Consider the following 19,821-nt stretch of genomic DNA (forward strand, 5'->3'; position numbering starts at 1 on the left):
TGCATTCCTGGGCGGCCGCGAGCATCGGGGTACAGTGGAACCCTCCACACTCCCCTGAACCCTCACGGCTCAACGATTGGTTCCTGGGCTTGGGGCGCCACCCACGGCCACGCCCTGCCCCCGTTCCTTTCTTCCCAGAAGTGCATGAGGAGCTGACAAGATCGTGGGAGGCACCTTTTACTGCCCGGTGCCGGTCTTTCAGCTCCCCCGCTCTCACTACCCTCAATGGTGGAGCGGCCAGGGGGTATTCGGTGATCCCCCAGGTGGATAAGGCGCTCCCGTCCAGGGCCTGTAGGTTTACATCGTCCCTGACGACTGTGGCCTGCAGTGCCGCTGGACAAGCTGCCTCCACCCTGCAAGCCATGGCTCTCCTGCAAGTACACCAAGCCAAGGCACAAAAAGAACTGCACAAGGGTAGTTCTGACCCGGGATTGATGCAGGAACTGCGCTCGGTGACCGATCTCACTCTCCGGGTGATGAAGGTCACACCGCGGTCTCTCGAGCAGGCAATGTCCAACCTGGTGGTCCAGGAGCGCCACCTTTGGCTCAACTTGGTCGAGATGGGAGAGGCAGATAAGGCACGGTTCCTTGACTTCGCCATTTCCCAGGTTGGCCTGTTTGGCGACGCCGTTGAGGACTTTGCCCATCAGTTCTCGGCGGTGAAGAAGCAGACGGAGGGCTTTCAACATATCCTGCCCCGGTGCGGCTTAAGACCCACACCCTGTCTGCTCATCGCCAAGGGCGTCCTCCTACAGCAACAACTGTGGCCCGGATCCGGCGGGGCCCTCCACAGGAAGCAGATGCCACCCGTCTCGTGGCCGGCCGCTAAAAACCCAAGGAAGGCTTCGAAGCGCCCCGAGACAGGCGACCCAGGGGCGAGGAGACCCACTTCCCCGGTGGAGGCCCGAGAGGAGAATCTTTTGTCGCCGCATGCCCAGGAGGCCCAGGAGGCACCATCCACCATTCCATTTTGGCAGGTATGGCGCTCCAGCGGTGGACCCCCCCGCCTCTGTGCGCCCAGCTGCGGCACAAACACACCCACACGGGATTGGCTCCAGTGGACTACGGGGACGAGATTCCTCCTCCCCCCTCCTCGGCCAATCTTATGGTGGGCGGCAGGAGCCAGGTAAGAGCTTCAATGTCCCTGGACTCAGCACGGCCACAGGACTCGAGTCCACTCGACGTGGCACCTCGAGCTCTGCCCTGCTGCGAGGCCCCACCCGCCGATACGTCCGACGTGATCATTCCCTTGATCCCCCTCGCCCGGAGTTTGGGCGCATGGCTCGTGCTTTCCAACCCAACCCGGACCGTCCGACTCGGCTATGCAATTCAGTTCGCTAGGTACCCGCCCAGGTTCAGTGGTGTCAGCTTCACCTCGGTGAAGGGCGAGAACGCCGCTACCTTGCGTGCGGAGATCGCTACCCTTCTGCGCAAAGGCGCGATAGAGCCTGTCCCTCCAGCTGAAATGAAGGGTTCTAAAGCCCTTCATTATACTGAAGAAAGGCGGTGGGTTGCGACCAATCCTGGACTTGCGAGTACTGAACCGGGCTTTGCACAAACTCCTGTCCAAGGTGCTGATGCAAAAACGCACTCTAACAAGCGTCCGGCAACAAGATTGGTTTGCGGTGGTAGACCTGATGGACGCGTACTACCACATCTTGGTCTTACCTCGACACAGACCCTTCCTGCAGTTTGCCTTCGAAGGCCAGGCATACCAGTACAAGGTCCTCCCCTTCGGCCTGTCCTTGTCCCCTCACGTCTTCACGAAGTTCGCAGAGGCAGCCCTTGCCCCGCTAATGGAAGTGGGCGTCCGCATCCTCAACTATCTCGACGACTGGCTAATCCTACCTCACTCTTGAGAGTTGCTGTGCGCACACAGGAACCTTGTGCTCTGGCACCTTAGCCGACTGGGGCTTTGGGTCAACTGGGAAAAGAGCAAGCTCTCCCCAGTTCAGAGCATCTCTTTTCTCGAATTGGAGTTGGACTCAGTCTCGATGACAGCACGCCTCACGAACGAGAGCACGCAATCGGTGCTGAACTATCTGAAGGCGTTCAGACAGAGGACAGCGGTTCCACTGAAACTTTTTCAGAGGCTCCTGGGGCATATGGCATCCTCAGTGGCGGCCACACTGCTCGGGTTGATGCATATGAGACCACTTCAGCACTGACTTCAGACTCGAGTCCCGAGATGGGCATGGCGCCACGAGACACATCGCGTGACCATCACGCCGATCTGTCACCACCTCTTCAGCCCTTGGGCCGACCTTGCATTTCTACGGGCAGGGGTTCCCCTAGAACAGGTCTCCAGGTGCGTTGTGGTTACAACAGACGCCCCCAAGACGGGCTGGGGCGCCGGATGCAATGGGCACACAGCCGCCGGCTCCTGGACTGGCCCACGGCTGCGTTGGCACATCAACTGCCTAGAATTGTTGGTAGTACTGCTCGCCCTGCGGAGGTTCCAGCCACTGATCCAGGGCGAGCACATGTTGGTCCAGACGGACAACACAGCGAAGGTAGAGTACATCAACCGTCAAGGCAGTCTACGCTCCAGTTGCATGTCATAACTCGCCCGCCGTCTCCTCCTCTGGAGTCAGCAGCGCCTCAAGTCGCTACGAGCCACTCACATCCCGGGTGACCTCAACACCACAGCGGACGCGCTGTCATGTCAGGTTACCCTCAGGGGAGAGTGGAGATTCCACCCTCACGTGGTCCAGCTGATTTGGAATAGATTCGGTCGAGCACAGGTACACCTGTTTGCTTCACGAGAATCCTCCCACTGCCCGCTCTGGTATGCCCTGACCGAGGCACCTCTCGGTATAGATGCGCTGGCACACAGCTGGCCCCCTGGACTACGCAAGTACGCGTTTCTCCCAGTGAGCCTACTTGCACAGACCCTGTGCAAGGCCAGGGAGGACGAGGAGCAGGTAGACCCTACTCCTAGTAGCACCCTACTGGCCCACCCAGACGTGGTTCTCAGATCTCATGCTCCTCGCGACCCCCCGGCAAATTCCCGAGGAAGGACCTTCTTTCTCAGGGACGGGGCACAATCTGGCACCCGCGACCAGACCTCTGGAATCTCCACGTCTGGTCCCTGGATGGGACGTGGAAGACCTAAGTGGCCTATCACCCGCGGTGGTAGACACGATCACTCAGGGTAGGGCTCCCTCTACGAGGCGCCTGTATGCCTTGAAGTGGCATCTCTTCGCTAAGTGGTGTTTTTCCCGACGTGAAGACCCCCAGAGATGCGCAGTCAGATCGGTGCTTTCCTTCCCGCAGGAGAGGCTGTAGGGGCGGCTGTCCCCCTCCACCCTGAAGGTGTATGTAGCCGCCATTTCGGCTCATCACGATGCAGTAGATGGTAAGTATTTGGGGAAGCACGACTTGATCATCAAGTTCCTGAGAGGTTGTAGGAAGTTGAATCCCTCCAGACTGCGCCTCATCCCCTCGTGGGACCTCTCTGTAGTCCTTCGGGGTCTACAGGGAGCTCCCTTTGAGCCCTTGGAGTCAGCTGAGCTTAAGGCACTCTCTTTGAAGACTGCCCTCCTGACTGCGCTCACTTCCATCAAAAGGGTAGGGGACCTGCAGGCGTTCTCTGTCAGCAAATTGTGGTATCTCTCACGTGATCCTGAGACCCTGACTGGGCTATGTGCCCAAGGTTCCCACGACCCCTTTTAGGGATCAGGTGGTGAACCTGCAAGCGCTGCCCCAGGAGGAGGCAGACCCAGCCTTGGTGTTGCTGAGTCCGGTGCGAGCTTTACGCATCTATTTGGATCGCACGCAGAGCCTTATAACGTGAACCATCAATGGAGCACCAGTGGAGAGAGTCAGCAGCTTCAAGTTCCTGGGTGTCCACATCACTGAGGAACTCACATGGTCCGTCCACACTGAAGTCGCTGTGAAGAAGACTCATCAGCGCCTCTTCTTCCTGAGATGGCTGAGGAAGTTTGGAATGAACCGCCACATCCTCACACGGTTCTACACCTGCACTGTGGAGAGCATCCTGACTGGCTGTATCTCCGCCTGGTACGGCAATAGCACTGCCCACAACCGCAAAGCACTGCAAAGGGTGGTGCGAACTGCCAGACACATCATCGGAGGTGAGCTTCCCTCCCTCCAGGAAATATATACAAGGCGGTGTGTGAAAAAAGCTCGGAGGATCATCAGAGACTCCAGCCACCCGAGCCATGGGCTGTTCTCACTGCTACCATCAGGTAGGCGGTATCGCAGCATCAGGACCCGCACCAGCCGACTCCATGATAGCTTCTTCCCCCAAGCAATCAGACTTCTGAACTCTTGATCTCCCACGATCAAAATACATCAGCACTGCACTTTATTACCCTTACTCTTATATCTCACACCGGACTATTATAAATTATATTATTATTATATTATGTTCTCTCTTAACAACTGACTATCAACCGACAGCCTGAATGTCAATACAGTACAATACATTCTACATATATATATATATATATATATATATATATATATATATATATATATATATATATATATACACTTTTTTTATATATATTTTAATTTTAAATTTTTATTGAATAATGTGTATCCATATAGTAAAAAAAAACAAAAAAAAAACAGCGTATTGTATACTGTACAGTGTATGTTATTATTTGTATATTGTTGAGTGTAATTATGTGTATAACAGATGTTTAAATTGTGTTGTGTTAATTTGATGTTATTGTAAATTGGTATATGTCTCATCACTGTCACGACTGCTATGTTGATCGGAACTGCACCCAAGAATTTCACACACCATTGCACTTGTGTATATGGCTGTGTGACAATAAAGTGATTTGATTTGATTTGATTTGATTTATAAGCTTTGAGCAGCTCTTTGTTTGCTTTGGTGGACAGCGGAAAGGAAGCACTGTCTCCAAACAGGGGATCGCCCAGGCTCAGGACGTGCCACCCCCTGCGGGGTTACAAGTCCACTCCACCAGGTGTGTGGTGGCCTCCTGGGCCCTGGCCAGTGGCGCCTCTTTGGCAGATATCTGCAGAGCAGCGGGCTGGGCAACAACAAACACCTTTGCAAGGTTCTACAATCTCTGGGTTGAGCCAGTCTCATCCCGTGTATTGGCAGGCATGAGCAGGTAAGTTCCAGGACAAACTGGCCGGGTGGACCAATTGTGCTTAGCGCCTTTCCCCTCCTTTGAGGTGAAAACATGCACTCTTGACTCCTAGTCGTGTTCACAGATTGTGATCCCTGGATGACTTTCCTCCTTAGTCCTCTGGCAGTTGAGTTTGCAGAGAAACTTGCTGACCGGCCCAGTACATGCGCTAATGAGCCCCTGTACTGAGGTAGGTGCTCCACATGTGCTGGTTCCCCGAAGGCGACCCCATGTGATATCTTCCGCAAAATTGTTTCCCTGATGGCAAACTGCGTCTTCCTTGGGCAGAGGCCCCTCTGCCCCTGGTCGCCATGCTCTGTAGAAACTCCTCCCCCTTCGGGTAGGACCTACCATGGGACCTCTCCACATGACATACTTCCGACAAGACTCAGTAAGACCATGTGATGTATTCCACTCAGAATACCCCCCCCCCCCCTTTTGGGTGGGGTGTGTTCTCCGCATTGTCTTCCCCTTGAGAGGGACACCCCCCGACGCAGACACTTATGGCTCCCAGTCAGTTAACAAATTCCACTCTTTTTGCGGAGAAAAGAGAGGGAAAAGAGGCCTCGGCTGGGCTAGCCTGTCCCTATAGTTGGGCAGTCGACTTGTTCCTGATGGACCATTCGACACTCATAAGAGCATTGGGGGAGGTTACGTGACGGCCTGGTGCACTGGCTACGAGGCACACAGCAGTCTGCCCATCACACACCGCCAGTTCTCTAACATTAGTTTTGCGTTCCCTCACAATAAGTGTTGTGTTCTCTAACAACAGTTTTGCATTCCCTCCCAATAGGTTTGCGTTCACGCAATAGTTTTGCATTCCCTCGCAATAAGTTTTGCATTCTCTAACAATACTTTTGCATTCTCAAACAATACTTTTGCATTCTCAAACAATAGTTTTGCATTCTCAAACAATACTTTTGCATTCTCAAACAATAGTTTTGCATTCCCTCACAATAAGTTTAGCGTTTCTAACAATAGTTCTGCATTCTCTAACAATAATTTGGATTTCCCACGCAAAAGGTTTGCTTTCTCAGTACATTTTGCATTGCCTCACAATTATTTCTGGGTTCTCTCGCAATAGCTTTACCCATACCTCAAGAAATTTAACCATGGTTTTTCTATAGTAAAAATAGTTAAGCTATGGTGTTATTATTTTAAACCCATTGTGACAACAAAATTTACCACTGTTTTACCAAAATAATTTTAGTTTAATTATGGTATTTGTATAGTAAAACCATACTAGCCACAAACTGTACCATTCTACTTAAATTTACATAAAACTATGGTATGCCTTCTGAAGACTTGGAATACAGTGCAAGAGTTGTATAGGCTACTTTAATACTTTTACATTTCTATTTATGATGAGTTATTTTGGAACTTGACAGACCCAGTCCCCTTTCACTTTTGTTACATGGAAAGGAAAGGCCAGGATATTCTTCAAAAACGTACATTTTATGTTTCATGGAAGAAAGTTATCCATACAAGTTTGGAAGGACAAGGGGGGGTGAACTATCCCTGTAAATGTCCACATAAAGTTCAGCATAACACAGGATTCCTTCATGTGCATATTTCCAATGGGAACAATAATAGAAAGATTTCCCTGAATCATGCTGAATAGTTAAACATCTTATTTGAGGCAGTGGGCAGTGATAAGGGCGTGGCCGAGCGACATCTGTGGAGAGCGAGGCCGAGAGAGTGAGTGCGTTAAGGTTTGACACCTGTGGGGAAATCACCTCTAACAGCTGTTTTGTGTTTGCAATGAGAACGCAGAGGAATTTAAAAGGGTAATCCAGACCACCGGAGAGCAGAGACAGAGAGATGCACGCAACAGGAATCGTATGTGCCTTGCACATTGCTGAAAAGCAAAAATTTGTGTCCTGATAAATTTATGTTGGACTGTTTGCCCGGCTCACACTTCCTCTTTCATAAAAGAGTCACGAACCTGTCACAGTGGTGCTGAAACCCAGGAATCGAAAGAGGAAGAAATGCCATAATGGATTCCTTGCCGCTGGCCGAAGTAGTCAAGACCCTCGCCTGCATCCACCAAGCCCAATATCAGGCTCTGCTTGAGCTACGCGTAGAACAGGAGCAGCAGTTCCAGGCGCTGTTCAAGGCTCAAGCAGAGGACCGGCAGGTGCTACGGAGCTTCGTACACCAGGAGGGGTCTTCAGCCTCGACCCCTGACCCATTCATGGCTGAGCCGCACATTGCATTGTCCAAGATGGGACATCAGGATGACCCGGATGCTTTCATCGTGCTCTTAGAGGCGGTCCAGCTGGCCGAGGACCATATGATGGCATATCTGGGGACTAGCAAGCCCTCTTCTCTCTCTCTCTCTCACACGAGAGTTTATGTCACGCACACTACGCGAACAGTGTGAATTATTGGGGATTAAATCAATTCTGACCAACATTGATTACCCCCAAATGGACGGCTTGGTCGAAAGATTTAATCAAACACTAAAAAATATGATTCATAAGTTCGTGCACGAAGACGCTCGAAACTGGTACAACTGGCTCGAGCCCCTATTATTTGCAGTTCGAGAGGTTCCGCAAGCCTCCACAGGGTTCTCCCCATTTGAATAATTGTACAGGCGTCGTGTGCCACAGTGTGCTCGATGTCCTACAGGAAAATTGGGAGGAGGGACCTTCAAACAGCAAAAACGAAATACAAAACGTTCTTGACATAATAAAAAAAACTCCACACACTGGGGCAATTAACACAAGAGATTTTGCTCCAGGCTCAAGAACGTCAAAGCCGGCTGTATAATAGGGGTACTCGGCAAAGGGAATTTGCACCGGGAGATAAAGTTCTTGTGTTACTCACCACATCAAGCTCTAAATTACTTGCCAAGTGGCAAGGGCCCTTTAAGGTCACATGGCGAGTTGGGGAAACTGATTATTAGGTTAAACGAATGGATAGAGGCAGAGCACGTCAGATTTATCACCTCAATCTCCTAAAACCATGGAGAGGCAGTCCCAATGACTTTGGTGACGGTGGTTCCAGAGAGGGAGGAGCTCGGACCGGAGGTGAATTTAAAAGCCACCGATCGAGTCACCCCGGTCACTTGCGGAGACCACCTCTCACCATCACGGAGGCTGCCATGTTGCAAGGAGAATTCTCCAACGTGTTCTCGCCTCTTCCCGGTCGTACGAATCTCATAGAGCACCATATCGAAATGACCCCAAGGGTAGTGGTACGCAGTCGTCCCTACAGATTACACACACAAATAAAAGTGTTTTGGGAAGAATTAAAGGCCATGCTGGATATGGGGGTAATAGAAGATTCCCACAGTGACTGGGCCATTCCGGTGATGTTGGTTCCAAAGAGTGACGGCTCGGTCCGGTTCTGTGTGGATTATAGAAAAGTCAATACAGTCTCTAAATTTTATGCGTACCCAATGCCTCGGATTGATGAACTGCTCGATCGGTTAGCTGCAGCATCTGATTGCTGTCCTGAAGTCGTTGAGATGGGCGGGACTCATGGTAAATCCTAAGAAGTGTGCAATTGGACAGGTGGAAGTATGGGCTTCCACTTGGGTCATGGACAGGTGCGGCCCCAAATTGATAAGACTGCAGCGATTGCAGCCTGCCCAAGACCTAAGACCAAAAAGGAGGTGTGACAGTTCCTTGTGCTGGCTGACTATTATCGTAGGTTTGTGACTAATTACTCGACCGTCACCAGCCCGCTGACTAATCTGACTAGAAAGGGGGCACCAGATCTGGTCCAGTGGATGGAACCGTGTCAGCAGGCTTTCGTGCAAGTGAAAGCTGCACTTTGCAGCGGGCCGTTATTACACTCTACTGACTTCTCTCTCCCTTTTATCTTGCAGACGGATGCATCGGGCAGGGGATTTGGAGCAGTACTGTCCCAGATGGTGGAGGGGAGGAACGTCCCATGCTGTACATTAGTCGCAAGCTCTTGCTGAGAGAGACTAAGTACAGCACAATCGAGGAGGAGTGTTTGGCCATCAAGTGGGTGGTCCTCACCCTTCGGTACTATCTGTTGGGGTGTGCTTTCACCTTCTGTTCAGACCATGGCCCGCTCCAGTGGATCCATCGCATGAAGGATGCCAACGCACGGATCACCCGTTGGTATCTAGCTCTCCAGTCTTTTAAGTTCGAGGTGGTCCACAGGCCAGGGGCGCAGATGGCTGTTGCGGACTTCCTCTCCAGGAAATGGGGGGGAAGGAGTAAGTGACAGGCCAGATGGCGTCTGTGGAGAGCGAGGCCAAGAGAGTGAGTGCGGTAAGGTTTGACACCTGTGGGGAATCACCTCTAACTGCAGTTTTGTGTTTGCAGTGAGAACGCAGAGGGATTTAAAAGGGCAATCCAGACCACCGGAGGGGAGAGAGAGAGAGAGACGCACGCAGCAGGAATCGTGTGCGCCTTGCACATTGCTGAAAAGCTCAAATTTGTGTCCTAATAAATTTACATTGGATTGTTTGCCCAGCTCTCGCTTCCTCTTTCATAAAACAGTTACAAACCTGTCAGAGACATATTGCAGATAAGCAATACATCTCTGACCTAAAAAATATGTCTTCCAGATGTAAACACACACATCAAATAGACGTCGGGTGATGAACGTGTGCTACCAGAGATAAGACATATAAATAAATATTGGAAAAATTAAAGGGATCTGAGAAGAAGGGAAAGAGAAGATCAATGTTCAGATTGGTTCTTTTTTTAAGTCTTTGTTTGCACTGTAATCTGCAGGCACTCTAATCTGATGCACTTTTGTTTGTAATGTTCATATGAATTTGTGAAATATAAAGATAACCAGTCTATTTTCAATTAGTTGCTGTGTCAAGCTTAACAACTGTGCTTCTCACTGGTGCACATTTAAAGTTAAAAAGCACGTTAAAATTGTAATTAAAATCACCTAAAAGGAATGCAAGTCTGCTCCTCATTATTTGTGTACAGTCATAATTCTCTTGTGTTAGAACTTGCCTAGGTATAAGCTATATTAATTTGTGTGTCATGTGTCACACTTTAGTATGACATTAAAATTAGTTTTTAAAACAGATGCAATTAAATTGTGTGTCAGTGAGCTAAAAGCAAAGTGACTGTGTCTCGGATTCATTTTAACATTTAATTCAGTCAAGCAGAGACTTCTTTTTTATATACACATAGCTGCAGATACTCATCAATATGACATATGAGGTACAATGAAATTTCCAGTGTCCCTTACACTGTCCCTTATTTTCCCATAAAGAACCCGAAAGTGTCCCTTATTTTCCTCTGCTGAAGTTGGCAACCCTAATCATAATAACTTGTCCTTTATCTGAGCATTTGAGTGAGGTAAGTTGAACACGGCCAAAAAGACGTGAATATGTTTACAGATCATTGAGGACATAAAGATATTAACATCCCAGTACAATTGGTATACAATTTCATAATGATCAACTTTGTAAAGGCTTGAAATACCACATCATCAACTCATCAGCTGAAGTCACATCTAGAGGAAATGTATCATGGCAACATTTGCACAGAACACTGAAAAAGGAAGTTAACGGCAGCAGGCTAAAATTCCAAACCAACAGAGTCAGATTCAGACTGACCAATCAGCCTTCAGACGGACAGATTCCATGGCATACTGCTGTTAGGAGGCTGACTGGCATGGAGACAGAAACAAAGAGGGGAGGAATGTTCTTGAGCTCTCGCCCTGTTTCACATACTCATGAACTGCACATGTAACATTTACGTCTGTAGTTTTAAATCAATCCTGTAGTTCAGCTATTCATTAAAGGAAATAATTCACCCAATTCACTCACCCATCATGTAGTTCTGAACCTGTATGAAGTTACATTTTTCCACAGAACACAACAGAAGATATTCTGAAGAATGTACACACTCCTCTTTTCCATACACTGACAGTTCATGGTGAACATGACTTTCAATCTCCAAAAAAAGACAAAAAGCAACATAAAAACACTATAAAAGCAATTCATAAGACTTCTGCGCTATACTCAAAGTCTTATAAAGCTATACAATAGCTTTGTGTGAGGAACAGACTAAAATTAAGTTTTGGTGTTTTGGGTCAATGACATCAACTCTCTAATGACAGATGTTTCAATTTTGGGTGAACTATTTCTTTAACACTTTGGATATGTTATGTCCAGAGATTCAGAGCAAACAGAAATGAGTTGAGATGGAGGGCAGTTTGCTTGCCAACCAGTGTGGAATTTCTGATGACAGCACTTCAGAGCAGAGCAGATTGGAACAGCTTTTCTCTTTGAAGTTTTCTCTCTGAGTACACATTGCCATGTAAGGAAGGTGAAACACTCTGAACAAAGGAAACTTGAGGAGCTGAGAGCTGGAAATGTGGGGTGTAGGGAGAGAGAGAGGCAATGCAGGAACTAGATAGAAAGAACATAAAACGGAAGCCGTTGGCAATGTCAATGTCATGCCAATTTTGGATACGGATCCAGTGTATTTAAACAAAGGGATTGTCAAACCATGAGTCCTCAATTCTGTCATAATTTCCTCACCCTCAATTCATTCCAAACCTGTCTGATTTTCTTCAGTGGAACACTAACACCCTATGCGTTAACACCTAACACCATCGTTGCGTTACAGCGACTGTAGGCAGATGCCATCTGATGCTGTTCCAATTTAACCTGAACACGCTGGTGCTACTCCTGCCAACAAGTAGAATAAATGATGTAGAAAGCAGTTGCGGCGCACAGACGTGCCCGGTGTAGACAGGGTGTAAAGTAAAATTTTGAAGAACCTCCAGGCTGCTTTTTCATAATAAGAAAGTACAGTGACGACATAAAAACAGTCAAAACTTGTGCGAAGAATCTTCAAACGGCATGAAAATTAATGGTGTTTGGCATCACAGACATTGATTCTGGTAACTCCGTCACTCTTACTGGCCACTTTGGCGGGTGACTTTTTCAGGGGATTTCCTGCTTTGAAAATGTCGGGGGACTCGGGCCGCTAACGAAGCGAATTGTATTCATCACACGTTCACTGCTTTTTAAGCACTAAATATTCCTCTCATAATTCACACGCGCATCTGTGAGGGGCGAATGAAGCGTGCTTTTGCAGGGATTTGCATATCAGAGTGCTCCAGAGATAAAGAGCGAGCTCTGGGTCAGCACAGGGAGAAACTTGTGTGGTTTAGTTTCAGTCGGGCTTCCCTCAATATCTCAGCGGCCGGCGGAGACCATAAAAAAACGTATTTGACCTGTTTGAATTCTACAGAGAACATTCTAGTATAAAACGCTATATGGAGGAAGTCAAACCTCTCAAACTGCTAGATTTATTTAGATTTATCTAAAAAAAAAAAAAATTTGCCTAACCACAGTAATGTAGAACCATCCATAGTCTGACTGTGGTAATGGCCTCATCATTAAAGTGCCACTGTTAAATTGACAATGGTAGAACAACTATATAAAAAAAATGATGCATCTTTGATGGCTTCACAGACATCAAATGTGGAAATTTGGTGCGATGCGCCTTCAATCACCTTGAAAACCAATGGTGTTTGGAGTCACAGAAGTCAAATCTGCTGCAATGCGTTTTCAAACGGCATGAAAAACAGCAAATTTTGTGCGATGCGCATTCAAACACCATGAAAACCAATGGTGTTTGACGTCACAGAAAACAAATCTGGTGCAATGTGCCATGAAACGCCATGAAAACCCATGGTGTTTGGTTTCACAGAAGTCACATCTGGTGCAATGCACCTTAAAATGCCAAGAAAACCCATGGTGTTTGGTGTCACAGACTACAATTCTGGTGCAATACGCCTTAAAACGCCTCAAAAACCAAAGATGTTTGCCACCTCAAGCATCAAACCTGGTGCAATGCGTTTTTAAACAGCATAAAAACCTTCAACTCTGGTGCTATGAGTCTTCAAATGCCATGAAAACCAATGGTGTTTGCCGTCACAGAAGTTAAATGTGGGGTGATGTGCATTTACACCCAAGTTTGCATATGCAGAAGTGTGAATGAAGCTTTCGGTGTGTTAAAGAGCACTGTGAACACTCAAAATATCTCCTTCTGTTACATGGAAAAAAATATGAAATAATTTTTTATTCATAAAACTCCACAAAACTGAATATAGTTGTGCATGTGCACCAAAATGTGCACTTTTGAAGTTCTAACACTAGTTCAGCATTTTCAATATTGAGTCATAGGATAAGAGAACCCAGCACACTACAGTAGAACCAACCTCTATATCATTTCTGATGTATGCCAAAACAGCAGAATTACAATTACATTCATTCAAGAGGATTCACCCACACAGAACACACTTAATCTTGATGAACTGAATAATGAATGCTGCATTCTGCACACAATTCACATTATAATTCTTTACACTCACTAAAGCTGAAGTCCAGCCCACACACAATGGTGAAATTCAATCCCTTCTTTCTGAATGATAAATCAAGACTTGAGGGAGAGTGGGAGAAGGGTTGGGGGTAAGAGAGATGTTGGAAAGTGCCAAACTGGGAAACATGCTCTGCGCAAGTCTAAGGGTCATGGAGCCAAAGGTCATACTGTATGGTATGGGACAGTGCATGAAACGGTGTTCGGAACCCATTTTACTTCCATATTGTGAAGTATACACAAAAAAATGTAGGGTAGGACTTAATGGGGTAGTTCATCTAAAAATGAAAATTCTGTCATCATTTACTTACTGTTATGTTATTTCAACCTCGTATGACTTTCTTCTGTGGAACACAAATGGAGATGTTAGGCAGTATGTTAGCTTCAGTCAACATACACTTTTGATTACATCTTTTTTTCCATACAGTCAATGTAAATGGTGACTGAGACGGTCATTCTGCTTAACATTTCCTTTTGTGTTCCACACAAGACAGAAAGTCACACAGGTTTGTTCTCTAGAGACCAATCAACATGCAAGGCAAGGCTGCTCAATCTTGCCCCTGAAGACTGGTTTAGCACCAACACTAACCAAACACACCTGAACTAGCTACTCAACAGTTGAATACCAATTCACATAATCAGTAGTATGCCAGTCCAGGATTAGCACATCCCAAATCATAGTACACTGAAAATTAAATGTCAATGGTACCCAGGTCAGGTGACCTACTATTTGGCATGCTCTTAGGGCTTACATTGTCTACAACCTATTGCACTATAAGAAAGAGATGATGTAGGATTCATGCATTTGTTGTTAAAGGGATAGTTCACCCAAAAATTAAAATACTCACCCTCATGCCATCCCAGATGTGTATGACTTTCTTTCTTCTGCAGAACACAAATTATGATTTTTAGAAGAATATTTCAGCTCTGTAGGTCCTCAATAATGATCAGACCTTTGTAGCTCCAAAAATCACATGAAGGCATCATAAAAGTAATCCATAGGACTCCAGTGGTTTAATCCATACCTTCAGAAGTGATATGATAGGTGTGGGAGAGAAACAGAACATAATTTAAGTCCTTTTTTACTCTAATCTCCACTTTCACTTTTACATCTGAAAGTCACATGTGGTGCCTGTTTAGTTTCACATCTGAAAGTGAAAGTGGAGATTGATAGAAAAAAAGGACTTAAATATTGATCTGTTTCTCACCCACATCTATTATATCATTTCTGAGGACATTATTTAATCTCTGGAGTTTTATGAATTAATTTTATGTTTCCTTTATGTGATTTTTGAAGCTACAAAGGTTCTGATCACCATTCACTTGCATTGTATGGACCTACAGAGCTGAAATATTCTAATAAAAATCTTCATTTGTGTTCTGCTGAAGAAAGTCAGTCTTATTCATCTGGGATGGTATGAGGGTGAGTAAATGATGAGAGAATTTTATTTTTGGGTGAACTATCCCTTTAAGGGACTTTTCTGCTTCAAAAAAAAAAAAAAAAAAAGTGAAAAGTGAATCAATGTGAGATTCAAGCTGCTTCAGCACCATTTAAATGTCAGTTGAATGTAGATAAACAATAATGAACTTCACAGGAATTAATTTGGCTTGATGCTAACTTAGACTGGCAGTATGTACACAACCAAATGGGACTGTGATATGATATCAAGACACAATTTTATGACATGGGAGGAAGTCCAATCCTGCTGTACTGGCTTACTACATACTAATTAAATGAATAGTTTACCCACAAATGTAAATGGTCATTATTTACTTTCATTTAATCATTTACTCTTGTTCAAAACCCCTTTGACTTTCTATCTACAATTTAAGTGAATGGGGACACATGCTGTCAAGCTCCAGAAAAAAAAAAAAAAAAAAAGCACCATAAAAGCTGTCCATATTACTTCTGGACTATATTTAAAGTCTTTTTAAGTAATACGACAATACAAACCGGCGCATCACAATCACGAGAAATAGTATTTGTCATTACTTACATCAAACCAAGCACATTGCACCTTTATGTGCCATATTTGAATATATCTATACAATCTCTTTCTGTCTAAAAGCTAAAGTATACTTCGGTTGTCTGCTTTCCTGATTGCACACACAGTATATGTGATGCAAATTTCATCATCCGCATAATCTGCCCATATTTTTCTGGACACGCGGACAACATTTGTCTGTTTGCATTGTCTGGTGCACTTGCCTGCCGTTGACTGCACTAAAAGAGTATGATAAAGCAGTTGTAGTGCGAATGCGTCAAACGCAACAAACTTTGATGTTGGCTAGACAAAGCTGTAAGTTTGATGGTTATACGAACATTACAGTAAGACAAACTGCCAGCTAGCTGGTCCAACAGACGTATAGATAGTCTTAAATGGTCAGATAGACAGATACAGTAGCTAGCTAGATAGCTAGATCATCTTAAAGCAGATTAAAAGGGATTTTGTGGGTTTGTTTACATTTGAATTTTTGACAGTTGAGTTTGAATTAACGAGCATTCCATTGGCCCATTTGAACATTCCGTCCATGTCTACGGGATTTTTCTAATTTTTTGATTGTCTTCTGTGTGAAAACCACAGCACCCGGTCTACACCAGAGGTGAGTGTTAGAAAACACATAGCTCACTATTCTAGAACTATCTGAAGGTGTGTGAAGGTACAGTTGTGCTCAAAAGTTTGCATACCCTTGGAGAATTGGTAATATATGTACCATTTTTAAAGAAAACATGAGTGAGCAGGCAAAACACATTTCTTTTATTTCTTATGGGATTCATATTCAACTGTAGGTTATAACAGAATGGCACAATCATAAAACAAAACATGGTAACAAAGAAAAAAATTAAATGACCCCTGTTCAAAAGTCTGCATACCCTTAGGTCTTAATACTGTGTATTGCCCCCTTTAGCATCAATGACAGCTTGCAGTCTTCTGTAATAGTTGTCTATGAGGCCCCAAATTCTTGCAGGTGGTATAGCTGCCCATTCATCTTGGCAAAATGCCTCCAGGTCATGCAAAGTCTTTGGTCGTCTTGCATGAACCGCAAGTTTGAGATCTCCCCAGAGTGGCTCAATGATATTAAGGTCAGGAGACTGTGATGGCCACTCCAGAACCTTCAACTTTTTCTGCTGTAACCACTGGAGGGTCAACTTGGCCTTGTGCTTAGGGTCATTGTCATGCTGGAAAGTCCAAGAGCGTCCCATGCGCAGCTTTCGTGCAGAAGAACGCAAATTGTCTGCCAGTATTTTCTGATAACATTCTGCATTCATCTTGCCATCAATTTTCACAAGATTCCCCTTACCTTTAGAGCTCACACACCCCCAAAACATCAGTGAGCACCCACCATGCTTCACAGTGGGGATGGTATTCTTTTCACTATAGGCCTTGTTGACCCCTCTCCAAACATAGCGCTTATGGTTGTGACCATAAAGCTCTATTTTGGTCTCGTCACTCCAAATGACAGTGTGCCAGAAGCTGTGAGGCGTGACAAGTTGTCGTCGGGCATATTGTAACCGGGCTTTTTTGTGGCATTGGCGCAGTAAAGGCTTCTTTCTGGCAACTCGACCATGCAGCTCATTTTTGTTCAAGTATCGTCATATTGTGCTCCTTGAAACAACCACACCGTCTTTTTCCAGAGGAGCCTGTATTTCTCCTGAGGTTACCTGTGGGTTTTTCTTTGAATCTAGAACAATTCTTCTGGCAGTTGTGGCTGAAATCTTTCTTGGTCTACCTGACCTTGGCTTGGTATCAAGAGATCCCCGAATTTTCCACATCTTAATAAGTGATTGAACAGTACTGACTGGCATTTTCAAGGCTTTGGATATCTTTTTATATCCTTTTCCATCTTTATAAAGTTCCATTACCTTGTTACGCAGGTCTTTTGACAGTTCTTTTCTGCTCCCCATGGCTCAGTATCTAGCCTGCTCAGTGCATCCATGTGAGAGCTAACAAACTCATTGACTATTTATACACAGGCACTAATTGCAATTTAAAAAGCCACAGGTGTGGGAAATTAACCTTTAATTGCCATTGTGTGTCACCATGTGTCTGTAACAAGGCCAAACATTCAAGGGTATGTAAACATTTGATCAGGGCCATTTGGGCGATTTCTGTTATCATTATGATTTAAAAAGGAGCCAAACAACTATGTGATGATAAATGGCTTCATATGATCACTATCCTTAAATAAAAGACAGTTTTTTTGCATGATCAGTCATATTTTCATAATCAATGCCAAAATTTCACAATTTCTGCCAGGGTATGCAAACTTTTGTGCAGAACTGTATGTTTAATGGATGTCCCTTCCAATAATAGAGAGTTCTGGCAAATTTGCCACTCATTTTTTTCACAAGCAAATGAGCTTAGTGGCAAACTCTTCATTGTTGCCACAGGTTTGCCATAGAAGTGTTTGCCAGTAGCGGCAAACTGTCCATTGTTGCCAAAGGTTTGCTGCAGGTTCACCACTACCGAGCTGCAAACTTCTGGCAAACATTTGAGGCAAAAAGGGAAATCTGGCCCAAAAGTTGTTATCTTCCATGGTATTACTGAAGATATAAAAGTGATAAATATATAGGTTGCTTCTTAAGCAACTTTCCTTTTCGGCTGATGTCATGTAGCCCTCTTATTTTTCAACATTTTCCCTGCAACCACCTGTCATACAAAGACCACTTTTACATAATCTACTATTATTCTATGCATCAGAATGAGACTCTTATTTCACTGGTCTTTTAAAAGGAAGAGAACAAGTACATGATGTCACACATCATACCTGGACAGGTGTTTCATGTACAGGGATGACTTCAGGTTCAGCTGCAGGCTGCTCCTCTACAACACCAATCTCCTCAATAACAGGGGCGACAGGAACAGCCTCTTCCTTTTTTGGTTCAATGACCGCCTCCTTTTCAGTCTTTACCTCTGCCTATTTGAACAGAGAGAATGAAGCTCAGAAAACAGCAATCACTACAGTACACACACCAGTACACAATTCAATATTTCTTTGTCAGTTGAAATAGGAATGGAAGCCAGTTAAAGGGACAGTTCATCCAAAAATATTTGTCATAGTTTACTCACCCTCAAGTTGTTCCAAACCCTTACCTTTTCTTCTATTGCTCTAAAATCTTGTCACGATAAGATTACTAAAACTTAGAATGCCCCGATCGGGTCCCGATGTCAAATATGGCAAAATGTGTCTCTTCATGTGCCATGTTTGAATACAAGCAAGTGTGAATGAGATTTCAGAGCTATGATGGAGGGAAAGGTTTTCAGTGAATAAGAACTTAAATTATATGGACTACTAGTATGGTGCCTTTTTTTTTTTTTTTTTTTTAGGAACATACATGGTGGACTACAGTCATGATCACCATGTATGAAGCATGTACATTCCTCAAATGTACATCACTACTGAATCAGCAGTGTGAGACAAAGTGCGACCAGTGTAGTCTGAATCCCAAACAAATTACTCTTATGAGCCGGTTCTTTTGAATTCACAGCATGAAACATACAGCTTGGCCAGTGTAGTCTGATTCCTGAAATAAATGACTCTTATGAGCTTGTTCTTTTGAATCGTCAGCATAAAACATAAGCTCGTTCCGTGTAGTCCGATCCCTGAACAAATGACTCTTATGAGCCGATTCTTTTGGATCTACAGCGTGAAAAATACAGCTCGTTCCGTGTAGTCCGATTCCCCAACAAATGACTCTTATCAGCCGATTCTTTTGAATCTACAGCGTGAAACACACAGCTCGTTCCGTGTAGTCCGATTCCCCAACAAATGACTCTTATCAGCCGATTCTTTTGAATCTACAGCGTGAAACATACAGCTCGTTCCGTGTAGTCCGATTCCCCAACAAATGACTCTTATCAGCTGATTCTTTTGAATCTACAGCGTGAAACATACAGCTCGTTCCATGTAGTCCGATTCCCCAACAAATGACTCTTATGAGCCGGCTCTTTTGAACCTACAGCTTGAAACATACAGATCGTTCAGTGAAGTCTGATCCCTGAACAAATGTCTCTTATGAGCCGGTTCTTTTGAATCTACAGTGTGAAAAATACAGCTTGTTCAGTGTAGTCTGATTTTCTAACAAATGACTCTAAAGAGCCGATACTTTTAAACCTACAGTGTGAAACACCTCCAGAACAAATTATTCTTATGAGCCTGTTCTTTTTAGTGAATAAAAAATGTATTAAATGACAAGTCTTTTTTTTTTTTTTTCATGTCATGATACATGACTTAAATTGAACCAATAATCCAGAGTAATGGGGCTAAGGAGGCTACATGAAGGTTGTTGATATGGCAATGTGTAGTTAAAGATATACATTGTAAGTTTTGAGATTAGTGGTATTATT

The 19,821-nt window shown here is 45.0% G+C and overlaps 1 protein-coding gene across 4 annotated transcripts in view; it reads right to left on the reverse strand.

Moving 5' to 3' along the window:
- Positions 1 to 19,821, reverse strand: part of LOC127450356 (magnetosome-associated protein MamJ-like) — an 86,697-nt gene that overhangs the window by 57,288 nt on the left and 9,588 nt on the right. For all 4 annotated transcript variants that reach the window (XM_051714417.1, XM_051714419.1, XM_051714418.1 and 1 more), the window contains exon 2: positions 18,242 to 18,391. In XM_051714417.1, coding sequence (XP_051570377.1) covers positions 18,242 to 18,391 — 150 coding nt within the window. The remainder of the gene's footprint in view (positions 1 to 18,241; positions 18,392 to 19,821) is intronic.

This window comes from Myxocyprinus asiaticus, chromosome 13 (assembly GCF_019703515.2).
Source record: "Myxocyprinus asiaticus isolate MX2 ecotype Aquarium Trade chromosome 13, UBuf_Myxa_2, whole genome shotgun sequence".
NCBI classification, from domain to species: Eukaryota; Metazoa; Chordata; class Actinopteri; order Cypriniformes; family Catostomidae; genus Myxocyprinus; species Myxocyprinus asiaticus.